The sequence below is a fragment of the Myotis brandtii genome, unplaced genomic scaffold, assembly GCF_000412655.1.
Source record: "Myotis brandtii unplaced genomic scaffold, ASM41265v1 scaffold317, whole genome shotgun sequence".
NCBI classification, from domain to species: Eukaryota; Metazoa; Chordata; class Mammalia; order Chiroptera; family Vespertilionidae; genus Myotis; species Myotis brandtii.
The window spans coordinates 2,455,911-2,467,363 of record NW_005362155.1 but is presented as its reverse complement, the minus strand read 5'-3'; the positions used below and the strand labels follow the sequence as shown (position 1 = coordinate 2,467,363).

Below are 11,453 nucleotides of genomic sequence, written 5' to 3'. Positions count from 1 at the left end.
CATCGATATTTCTCTCTGTCTTTCCTTCTCTCTTCCTCTCTCTGTAAAAATCAATGGAAAAATATCCTCTGGTGAGGTTTAAAAATAAATAAAAGTGCCAGTTATTTTCTTCAATTATTTCAGCCTCATAGAACATCGGGCTGCGAGAGACCGATCAGTTGGTGACCAGGTAAGACTGAGATGCTGGGGTTCTCCGAGGGTCAGGAAAACACACACAAGAGGCAAGATGTGGAAGATGAGGATGAAAGTTTCAAAGGCTGTGAATGAGGGGTGGAAACAAAGGAAGTCTCTGCGACAACTCAAGGAATTACATAGGCAACATCCCCAAGAGTTGTTCAAACAGGAGGCTAAGCGCTGAACAAGGTCAAGAATATCCAGTCCCCCAAAGAAGAGAGAGAAGCCAAAACAGAAGGTGTGCTGTAGAAAGCGGAAGCAAACGGTGGGTCCATTTGGTGGCTAGGGGCTCAGTCCCAGCTCTCGTGGAGCCCTGTCACCTGGGAGCCACCCGGGACGGGGACGGTCATGTGGATGCGCTTACCCCACACCCTGAGGGCAGACCTACCAGGCTGTGGCAGTGGCTAGCTGCTCCGATGGACTTACTCTCTCAGGTAGGAGACTTACTCCCACCAACAAAAGTGACAGGAAAAGGGACCAACACAGAAAAAAGCGAAGACTTCCTGGCTGGCTTGCCATGGAAGAATGTCGTCGAACTGGTTCAGGGCTGGGAGCTGGCCCTGGCCTGGCCTGGTCCCGGATCTCCAGGCTCTTGACTTGCGCAGGAAAGAATTCAGGAAGCAGTCTGAGTGAGAGCAAAAGCAAGTTTTATTCAGGTAGAGAAAAAGTGAGGACACAGGTTCCTGGAGACAGGCTCAGGGCTTGAGCGGCTGGATGCCACCCCTGGCTGCAGTTCTCACAGACAGCCACTGTGAAGGAAGTGAAAGCACACATCCTAGTGGACGTGGGCTGACTCGCAAGTGAGTGGTTGCCGCGGTCAGTCAGTTCCCGGGATTTTACGTGATCCCAGTTTTTGAACTTTGTAACACCAGATTCTGTCTCTGACTTCAGGTTGGGTAGGAGTCTTGTTCCTAATATGGTCCCTTCCACAGTGTCATGGCATTTGTCCCCCCTTCTACACGTGGTGCATTTTCATGATTATGGTTTAACTAGAGGCCAGGTGCACAAATTCGTGCGCGGGTGGGGTCCCTCGGCCTGGCTGATGATGGGGCCAATTGATTGATCGATTGATTGATCGAGGCTGGCCGGCCAGGGGGAGGAACTGAGGGAGGTTTGACTTGCGCAGGAAAGAATTCAGGAAGCAGTCTGAGTGAGAGCAAAAGCAAGTTTTATTCAGGTAGAGAAAAAGTGAGGACACAGGTTCCTGGAGACAGGCTCAGGGCTTGAGCGGCTGGATGCCACCCCTGGCTGCAGTTCTCACAGACAGCCACTGTGAAGGAAGTGAAAGCACACATCCTAGTGGACGTGGGCTGACTCGCAAGTGAGTAGTTGCTGCGGTCAGTCAGTTCTCAGGATTTTACGTGATCCCAGTTTTTGAACTTCGTAGCACCAGATTCTGTCTCTGACTTCAGGTTGGGTAGGAGCCTTGTTCCTAATATGGTCCCTTCCAGAAGTGTCATGGCATTTGTCCCCCCTTCTACACGTGTTGCATTTTCATGATTATGGTTTGACTAGAGGCCCGGTGCACAAATTCGTGCACGGGTGGGGTCCCTCGGCCTGGCTGATGATGGGGCCAATTGATTGATCGATTGATTGATCGAGGCTGGCCGGCCAGGGGGAGGAACTGAGGGAGGTTGGCTGGCTGTGGGAGGTTGGCTGTGGGAGTGCACTGGCCACCAGGGGGCAGAGGCTCAACACAGGCTCTGAAGGGAGGGACTGTATGGATCCTGAGAACCCCCACCCCCTGCTTCCCCTGTCATCTGTGTGGCCTCAGGAAGGTGCCTTCCCCCCACCTCCACCCCAGCGCCCATTCGTCTCCCATTAATGCAAGCATTGCCAAACCACAGGGGCTCAGCATGGGGTGCTCTCCTCACGAAGGAGGCGTGGTTGAAGTTAGGTAGTTTGATTTACTTGCAACAAGTAAAGGAGACAGGATTCACATTCACAGGCCCGCCTTCCCGAAGGAGGCTTAGCCATTGCTTATATACAATATGTGGTTAACTATACCTTGATTCCAACTTCGAACTTGGCTACCCTTACCTGGTTGGGTTCCTGTCAAGCTCATCCTGTTTATAGCAGGTAGGTCACCCCTCTTGACTGGGGTGCATGGTAGGCACTGAATGGAGCCTTGGGGCACGTGTGTTGTCTCCCGGGGTCTTAGCCACACCCTCCCTGGGAGCAAACTGCTATCATGAGCTGGGCAAGGGCCGGAAGGAAGGGGAGATGAGAAGGGCTGGTGGGGGGAGGGGGGGCTGGGAAAGACCCAGGAACAATCCAGAGGGAACATGGGGATGGCTTAGGCCCCTGGAGGATTTCTCCTGGGTGCAGCCAAGGTTGCAGAAGGCCAGCCCAGGAGTAAAGGTCCAGAAATGAGGAAGGAGGAAGGGACACCCACCATCTGAAGGTGTCGCACCCCTCAGACCCTATGTATGCAGACAGCCATCGGCCACACTCCCAAGGAGCAACCTTGTATAGATGCAACCTGCTGTGAGGTTTAGGGAGATTTTGCTCGCGGGCCTGGGATCGCTCAGCTGGGAATAATAAGCACAGGCTTCGTTAATACTCATTAGCTAAAGATCTGTGTGCTCCAAAGCTTGGCCACAGTGAATTACTGTTTTTCTGGCAGGAAAATGGGTTGATGCTCAGATCTTTCAAGACAAATATCTTTAAGGAAAGACTTCTCGCCCTGGCCAGTGTGGCTCAGTTGGTTGGAGCATTGTCCTGTATACTGAAAGGTTGCAGGTTCGATTCCCGGTCTGTGCATGTACAGAAGGCAACCGATGTTCTCTCTCACATCGATGTCTCTCTCTTCCTCCCCCTCTCTCTAAAATCAATAAGCATTTCAACGGGTGATGATTAAAAACAAAAAAGAAAAGACTCCCATGATGAAAAATTTTAAATTCGCTTTATCTTGCATGCGCACATAATTAAATTGAGCCGATTTTAAGCCCACAATTTGAGTTGGACCAATGCATACAGTCACATAACCACCACCATAGTCCAATGATACAACATTCCAGCATCCTTTTGCAATCAGTCCCCACGCGCCAGCTGGGGAAGGGGCAGGAAAGACCCAGGAATGAGGGAGGATGGAGGAGGAGCTGAGGTCAGGCCCCAACTGCTCCTTGTTGCACACCCTGAAGTGAGGGCTTATCACCTCCATTTGCCCCACATGGACCCTACAGTCCAGGCAGCGAGTGGCTGTCTCAGGGGTGCACAGTCAGGCTGAAACCGGACACAATGGGTCCGAGGCCGCCTGTCACTACTTGAGCCAAATTCAGCAGGGACTGGTTGAATCATATATGAGTGTTTATTCCAATAATGCTGGCAGTGTGGGAGAGCAGTCAGTCACCCTGGAAATTCTACTCTGACCCCCTCGCCAGTTGGCTGGTTATATACACACGAGGGAGAAGCTAGCTACGTGCAGCTGCACGTGTAACAGGGAAAGGGGAGGGCAGGGTCTGTATTCCGTCCTCTGGGAGCTCAAAGTCCCCTAACAAGGAGGCCAACCTTCTATGATGTTACACACAGCTCAGCCCGTTCCTGGGACCGGAGGATGGTCAGCGTTCCTGAAGCAAACTCCCGGGGCGGTCAGGGTCCAGGCACAGCCACCAAATCAAAGCGTGTCCTGTCCATGGTCTGTTCTCAAAATGTATTTCTTTTCTGAGTAACTGACCCACCGAGGCATCTTATCTTTTTACAGCCTTGTTTCACCCTCCAGTTTCCCTGGTCTGTAAGGAAACTTCTTATCTATAGTTGGGTGAATAATCACTAAACAACTGTGGCTCTATTCTTCTTACGTACTATCGAGACCACAGCAGGCCTGGCCGGCGTGGCTCAGGGGTTGAGGGTCGACCTATGAACGAAGAGGCCAGGGTTCAATTCCCTGTCAGGGCACATGCCGGGGTTGTGGGCTTGATCTCCAGTGGGGAGCATGCAGGAGGCAGCCAATCCATTATTCTCTCTCATCATTGATGTTTCTATCTCTCTCTCCCTTCCTCTTTGACATCAATAAAAAAATATTTTTGGGGAAAAAAAGACCACAGCAGGACCAATCATCACCCCAGACATCCTGGCTGCAAACCTGAGCCTTTTCTCCTCACCTGGACAAAGGTGGTGGTCAGTGCTGCCCCCTCCTGGAAGGTCCCCACAGTTCCCGTGGGCACACTGGCTCCTCAGTCCTCCAGGAGCCTGGTCTTGGGGTTTCGCACAAGGGTCCCAGCTCAAGGCCCAGCTTGAACCCACAGAGACAACTCAGGCCCTGTGACCAGACTCTCCCCTCCCCTCCCCTCCCCAGAGTCCCCATCCTCAGGTCCTGTGAAATCCACCAAGATCAGCCGGGCACAGCACCCGCTGCCCAGCTATCGGCAGCCCTCCCAAACGGTCCTCTGTCTGGCCAGGGCCTCATGACTGAGCTGATTAGGGGGCTGTGGGAAGGGCGATGACTTTCCGGTCCCAACCCCCAGCTCCCTGCCTAGCTCCAAGTCACAGTCCCGATGGGAGAGTCCTCTCTGAGATTTGTGGAAACTGAGGCACGGGGGCAGGCTGTCTGATGACCCACCAGGACCGAGCTGCTCTGGGAACAGATTGGTCTCCTTCCCGCCAGCACCGCCCAGCGCCTCAGCTCAGAAGTGCGTGAGCCACGTCTGCTCTGGTGAACACGGATGCGAGTGGCACCACCTCTGGGTGCAGGGCCTGCGTGAACCGCTGACAGCCACACACATAGGAGGTGACCCTCGGGAAAAGGGAAACTGCCCTTTCTGTCCAGCTCAGGGGAGTGGGGCTGGAGCCCGTGCCGGCCCTCCTAGGCCCCGGGGGCCGGATGCTGCCCAGTGTGGGGTGGGGCAGATCAGGAGGGACCCAGTCCTCTGCCTCCTGGACCCCCAGGGCCTTCCCTGGACCCCATATGATGGGCCTTCAGGCCTTCACCTGTTTTAGTTCAATTGCCTCCAGCACTGAGACCCCACTCATTCCACCGGCGCCCCATACATGGTTTCCTGCAGGAACCCCAAACCCCCTGGGTTTCAATCACCATGGGTGTGGTCCCCACAATGACTGACAGGACTCCTTTCTGTGCCCATTTTCCAGGAGGGGTGGTGAACCCCAGAGTGCCACCCTCGCCTGGACCTGGGGTGCGAGTCATCAGCAGCCAGTGAACGTGGCCTTGCACGGGGCCCCCTCAGGAGGACCCATGTGGGCACACAGGAATCGCTGTCCCCCCCGCAGCCCCCCTGGCCCAACGGAAGGCCCGCTTGACCCTCCCTGATAAGCCAACACTCACTTTATCTGTCACTGCCGCTGGCTGAGCTCCTCGAGATCCCAGGGCCAGATAAGGGGAAGCAGGTGCCCGGCCTCCTCCCTGCTCCCCCAGTGTGGGGTCTCAGCCCCAGGCCCCACCATGTACCCTTCCTTCCTTGCACCCTCCACCAGAGGAGCCCTTGTCCCGCAGTGTCCCCAGCACAGCCGCACCGAGAAAAGTGTAAATGCGCTTGTGCAAGGTGAGCGATCCAGGGAGCTCAGCCCACGGACCGCAGCAGCAGCCCCAAGAGTGTGGGGCGGGGAGAGGGAGGGAGGGGGTGGTGGCCGGTCCATCTCTGCCTTCACACCGAGGAAGGACAGTATCTGGCTGCAATAAGATGACTAAGGATGAAAGGAAATGAGGGGGTTAGCGCTCCCCACCACGGTGTCCACAGCGGGGAGGCCCAGGGTGAGTGGGCAGAGGCCCTCCCACGTGGACCTGCCAAGTCTGCGCCGTGGGCAGCGAAGCTCGGTCATGGGACGCTGTGCCCAGGAGACAAGCTGAATGCACAGCAGCCGGATGCACAAACCAGCGGCCCCGGGGCCTGAGCGGTGACAGGAAGCTCGCTCGGTGGCCGCACATCCCAGAGGTGGAAGCATTGGCCGTGGGCCCGTCAGTGTTGCAGGTGACACCTGTCCCCTCTCCGGCCGAGGGGGCGCCAATGTGAAAGGGGTTCCCACACCAAAACCCATGAAATGCTGATTAAAACTCAATGAGATGCCCCCCACCCCAGAATGGGGCGTTGGAGGGTGACAGGCCTGTGGGGGTCACCTGGCTCCCAGGAAACGGAGGTGCTCGGACCTCAGGCCCGGCTCCCTCACTGGCACAGGCAGACATGCAGGACGTACGCACAGGGACAGCCGCCCTGGTCCTGAGACCCTGACCGGGCACCTCTGTCCCTTGTAGCAGCCTGGACGCAGGCTCCCTGGGAGCTGACCCGCTGACGGTGAGAAATGCTGTCCTCCCCACACGCAGCCGCGGGAGGACGGCCCCGCATGGTGTTGGGTGTGACACAGGCTCCCGCCTCACTCCATCGCCTGCACCTGTGACACTTAGGCAGCCGCACGGCGTCCACATGTGCGAGCTCAGTGCGGCCTGAGAGCTGAGGACGGTGCTGGGAGGGAGGGCAGGGCACTGCGTGGTCGGAGGCCCCAGGGTGTGGGGCCAGGGGTCTATTGTGACCCCGTTGCTGGGCACCTGGGTGCCCACAGAATTATCTTTTTAAAAATGTTTTATTGATTTCAGGGAGGAGAGAGAGAGAGACATCCATGACGAGAGAGAATCACCCATCACTGCCTCCTGCACGCCTCCTTTGGGGACTGAACCCACAACCTGGGCATGTGCCCTGACCAGGAATCAAACCGTGACCTCCTGGTTCATCGGTCTACACGCAACCACTGAGCCGCGCTGGCTGGGCAAGAATTACCTATTCAATGTTCTGTGTTGTTTTATGTGACCTGAATACACATGACCACTCCCCAGGGAGACACAACTCCAGGCACCAGGGGCTGGGGAGGGGGTGTCCCCACAGCAATGCCCAGTGCTCAGGGCCAGGGGTCCCCACAGTGACACACAGTGGCTGTGTGGCTGCCCCTGGAGCCCTCCCTCCCCCTCAGTGCCGCCCACAGCTGGACACACAGCAACCACATGTCTTTAATGAGGGGCAGTGCCCACCACCCACTCCCTGGGCTGGGGGAGCTCAGTGCAGGGGGCAGGGGAGGTGGAAAGGGCAGACACTTGGGCAGGAAGCAGTGGTCGGGGACAGGAGGGGGCTGGGTGGCAGCCCGAGGGACGGGCTCAGGGCTCCTTGGGGACGTACTGGTGGATCCAGTCCAGGTAGTAGGTGACGCGGGTGTAGATGCCGGGCCTCTGGGGCTGGGCACAGCCATCACCCCAGCTGACCACACCCGCCTGCAGCCAGGTGCCGTTGACCTTGCAGACCAAGGGCCCTCCAGAGTCGCCCTGGGGAGGAGAGGGGTCAGCAAGTGGCTGGAGAGGCGGATGGGGTGGGGACTTGGGGGAGGACATGGGCCCACCTGGCAGGCGTCACTCTTCTCGTTCCCGGCACAGATCACGTTGTCCTTGACAATCCGGACGTTGTCCCCCGTGTACAGGCCCATGTGGTATTCCGAGTCACAAAGGCTGTTTTCCACGATGGGGACCTCCACCTCCTTCAGGGGGAACGGCGGTGGGAGGTGTACTGTGGGGTGAGAGGAGAAGGACGAAGCAGGCTGGGCTGGGCGGCTCAGCCAACCTGCCATGGGATGGCGCCGGGGCCGGGGCTGGCTGCAGGGGGTGCCGCTGCCTCCTTGGGGCCAGGGCTGAACGCTGCTGACCTGCCGCCTTCTCCCCCTAGGCTGGGCCTGCGTCCTTGACCTCACTTACTCCCCTGTTGGGAAGGGAAGGGGCAGGAGCCAGGCCCGGGTTCCTCCCAGTTCGGCCTCCAGGCTGGCCCTCACCCCAGGACTCAGTTTTCGGGGCTGGAGGTTGTGTCTCCACGGGCGCTTGGGTGATGACACAATCAGGTTCCTTGTGGGAGGCCCAGAGGACATGCCTCCCGCAGGCACCTGCTCATGCTCAGTGTCCCTAAGGCTTTGCTCTGAGCTGTGGATCAAGGGAGACAAGACGATGGTGCTGGAGGGGTCAGACCGAGCTCATCCACGGGCACGGTTCGCTTTGCCTGATTAATAAGGGCACCTGATGTGTGTGCTTTCTCTCTTCCTATATCCCGTCCATGAAATACCAACTGTGACTATGCCTTTCGTGCCAGGGGAAGCTGAGGCACGGAGGTGCTAAGTGACTTCCTTGCCCAGGCACCAAGTCCCTGCTCTTGGTACACCGTGCCTCTGCCAGCTCTCCCCTGCCAGACTCACCAAACTCCCACTCCCTGAGCTGGCCCATCAGAACCATCCCCAAAAAGGAACCCCAGAGCTGAGTCATGGGTGTGACTGGTCCCCCGCCACCACCACCGCCTAAGCCCTCCAACTGTACGTGACACTCACCTCCATTGTCCACATCACCCCAGCCTGTCACCCAGCAGGGGGTCCCCGGGGGGAAGGTCTCCGAGGCAGGGGGCAGAGCGACCAGCTGGACGTTACAGGAGGTGTTCACAGGGTCCCGCAGCTCCATCAGGGCGATGTCAAACCCCTCCTGGACGGCATAGTACTTGGGGTGCACGATGATCCGGTTGACGGGCAGCAGCTTGTCCCGGTAATAGAGGTGCTGTTTCCGCAGCTGCACCCTCAGGTCTGCGGGATCTTTCTTTTCCCTGGAGGGAGGGGCACCTACTCAGGGGACTGAGCAGCCTCCTGTTCACCCAGGAGGGAGTGTGGATGAAGCCCAGGCCCACCCCCCACCCCCATCAGGCCCCATGGACACTCACGGTCCCAGGCAGTGCGCAGCGGTCAGCACCCACTGGGGGTGGATGAGGGAGCCCCCGCAGAAGTGCATCCAGAACTGCTCTTTCATTCTCAGGCTCACCTGCCAGGGCCACTGGCTCCCAGGGGCCTCCTGCCCCCCCACGATGCCCACTCTCTCCAGGTCCTGGCTTGGGGCTGGGGCAGGAAACACCCTCAGGGCAGAACAGGACACAGCCCGGCCCCTGTGCCCACACAAACCTGGGCTTCTGTGAGCCCACCACCCGTGGTGGAGCCTGTGGGGTGAGGGGCAGGGACAGGGGCAGGGACAGGGACAGGGACAGGGCTGAGCAGGGTCAGGACTCACCAGGGGCCGCGTGGCCCAGGCTCAGCAGGAGGGGCAGTGCCAGCACCAGCAGACTCAGCATCTGGAAGGAGCCAGGAGGGGCTGCCTGACCCAGGGGGGCTAAGCCAGGCGGGCGTCTGCAGGGTGTGGGTGCAGATGGAGTCGAGGACCCGGGATGAGGGGTCAGTTGAGACCCGGAGTCTGAGGTCCTGCTGCTCCAGATGTGAGGCTCAGCTACTCAGTGCACGAACCCCAGATGGTGGGGTCTGGTGGGGGTGCTTACCTTGACCGGTCCCTGCTGCTATTGCCCAGTCCACTCTCCCCTCCCCATTTATCCTTCCAGATCAGGGGGGATGGGGTGGGGGGTCAGAGGAGGGTTTGCTGGATCCTCCAATCCAGAGTGGAGGAAGTGGATGATTCAGACCCAGAGCCCTGCTCTCGCGCCCAGGTTATCTTGGATGTCGGGCAACGTCCGTGTCTGGGTGTTATCTGAGCAGTTCTGCTGATCACCACGGTACCTTGTTATCTTGAGATCTGAGTATCATCAGGCAGATGGAAGAAATTCAACAGAAATTCTCAGCAAATTAATCGAGACCGTGTACTATAGTTATTTCTGTTGAATTGAAATGGGTGTTGAATTGTGTAAAAAAAATTTCTGCCTCTAAGCATAGGACGATAGCTAATCTTTTAGAGTTTGTCAATATGATGACTTGTGTAGATTGATTTTCACATGTTCAACCGACTTTGCATTCCTGGGATGAATTACACTTGACTTGACAGTGAGATGACAAGCAGCAAGTGCCACTTCCCCTTGGCCACTCCCCAGCCAGGCCCTACTACCCCTGGCCTCCGACCTCCACAGCCAGGGCTGACCGCTATCCCTGCCTGTTCATCCACCCAGCTCCTCAGTCCCCTGGGCTTGCTGGTTACTGGAACCTCCAGCCCACCTCCCCCCAACCCCCACCCCACAGTGTTCTGATCCTTTTGTGTCACCCTCTGCCATCCAGATGGCCCCTCCTGTGGCCTAGGGGAGCCTCAGCCTGCCCCCTACCCTGACCAGACACCAGCCTGGCTCTGGGACCCATCTGTCCCTGGCTGGCGCCTGCAGCATCTGTCCCAGGTGACCAAGTGCTGGGTCCTGCTCCTCTCCAGATTTGGGGTTAGCTCTTTGCCCTGTGACCTCCGTTCTTTGATCGGGTCCAGAAATGCATTGATTTGCAGTTTGTGAGTGATGCTCTTCCCAGCCGTCTGCAACCTGAGCTGACCCAGGCCTTGGATATGATGTGGGGTCGGGCCCTGGCTCTGATTTTCCCAAAGAAGTGTAAGTCATTCCTGGAATGCAAAGTTGGTTTAACATGTGAGAATCAATCCACGTACTTCATCATATTAGCAAACTATAAAATAATAGCTATTGTCTTAAGCTTAGAGGCAGAATTTTTTTTTACACAATTCAACACCCATTTCAATTCAACAGAAATTCTCAGCAAATTAATCGAGAAAGTGTGCTATAGTTATTTCTGTTGAATTGAAATGGGTGTTGAATTGTGTAAAAAACTTTTTTTCTGCCTCTAAGCATAGGACGATAGCTATTCTTTTAGAGTTTGTCAACATGATGACTTGTGTGGATTGATTTTCACATGTTCAACTGACTTTGCATTCCTGGGATGAATTGCACTTGACCGTGATGTGTCAGCCTTTCCATATTTTGAGGAATTCAATTTGCCACAATTGGATTAAGGATTTTGGTGGCTTTTTCTAGGAGGGACACTGGTCTGTGGTTTCCTTTTTTTATAATATCTTTGGTTTTCTTATCCAAACTTCTCTGGGTCATGATGTATTATCTAGATCCCATATAGCTCTAGATTCAATTTGCTAATATCGTGTTGAGAATTCTTGCGTCTATGCTGATGAGGGATATTGGTCTGTAGTTACCTTGCTATGTAATGGCTTTGACTAATTTTGGTACCAGGGTAATCCTGATCCTATAAAAGGAGTTGGGGATGAGAAACCAAGATGGTGGCATAGGTAAACACTGGAAATTGCTGCCTCGCACAACCACTTCAAAAATACAACTAAAAGACAAAATGGACATCATCCAGAACCACAGGAAGGCTGGCTGAGTGGAAATTCTACAACTAGAAGGAAAGAGAAAAGCACACTGAGACTCAGAGGAGGTGCGGAAGTAAAGTGCAGAGGTACGGAGGCGCACGTGGAAAGGGCTGGCAGCTGAGGACACGGTTGTCTTTTTCAATCGGGAGGGAGTCTCAAGCTCCCAACT

The 11,453-nt window shown here is 56.2% G+C and overlaps 1 protein-coding gene and 1 long non-coding RNA gene across 3 annotated transcripts in view; both read right to left on the bottom strand.

Annotated features, from left to right (window-relative positions):
* The window catches only part of LOC102259219, a 6,175-nt gene extending 5,529 nt beyond the window's left edge, over nucleotides 1-646 (bottom strand). Inside the window, exon 1 of the long non-coding RNA XR_313826.1 lies at nucleotides 563-646. This is a non-coding gene — a long non-coding RNA (uncharacterized LOC102259219). The remainder of the gene's footprint in view (nucleotides 1-562) is intronic.
* A 6,484-nt stretch (nucleotides 647-7,130) lies between these two features.
* On the bottom strand, nucleotides 7,131-9,640 carry LOC102258917 (tryptase alpha/beta-1). 2 transcript variants are annotated; one of them, XM_005870394.2, is made up of 6 exons: nucleotides 9,459-9,640; nucleotides 9,197-9,257; nucleotides 8,856-9,027; nucleotides 8,476-8,741; nucleotides 7,510-7,673; nucleotides 7,131-7,435 (listed from the first exon to the last, which is right to left on the bottom strand). In XM_005870394.2, exons 2-6 carry the CDS (start codon nucleotides 9,255-9,257, stop codon nucleotides 7,271-7,273), a joined length of 828 nt encoding a protein of 275 aa, XP_005870456.1. In that variant the 5' UTR covers nucleotides 9,459-9,640; the 3' UTR covers nucleotides 7,131-7,270. The 2 variants fall into 2 exon arrangements, with proteins under 2 accessions (XP_005870456.1, XP_014398531.1); XM_014543045.1 differs by lacking the exon at nucleotides 9,459-9,640 and adding an exon at nucleotides 9,370-9,449.
* Between the last annotated feature and the right edge of the window lie 1,813 nt (nucleotides 9,641-11,453).

Coding starts and splice junctions, on each gene's coding strand:
- LOC102258917 (XM_005870394.2), bottom strand. CDS start 9,257: ATGCTGAGTCTGCTGGTGCTGGCACTGCCCCTCCTGCTGAGCCTGGGC. Junction 9,028..9,196: donor CCTGGGCCACGCGGCCCCTG/GTGAGTCCTGAC, acceptor TTCCTGCCCCAG/CCCCAAGCCAGGACCTGGAG. Junction 8,742..8,855: donor GCTGCGCACTGCCTGGGACC/GTGAGTGTCCAT, acceptor CCCTCCCTCCAG/GGAAAAGAAAGATCCCGCAG.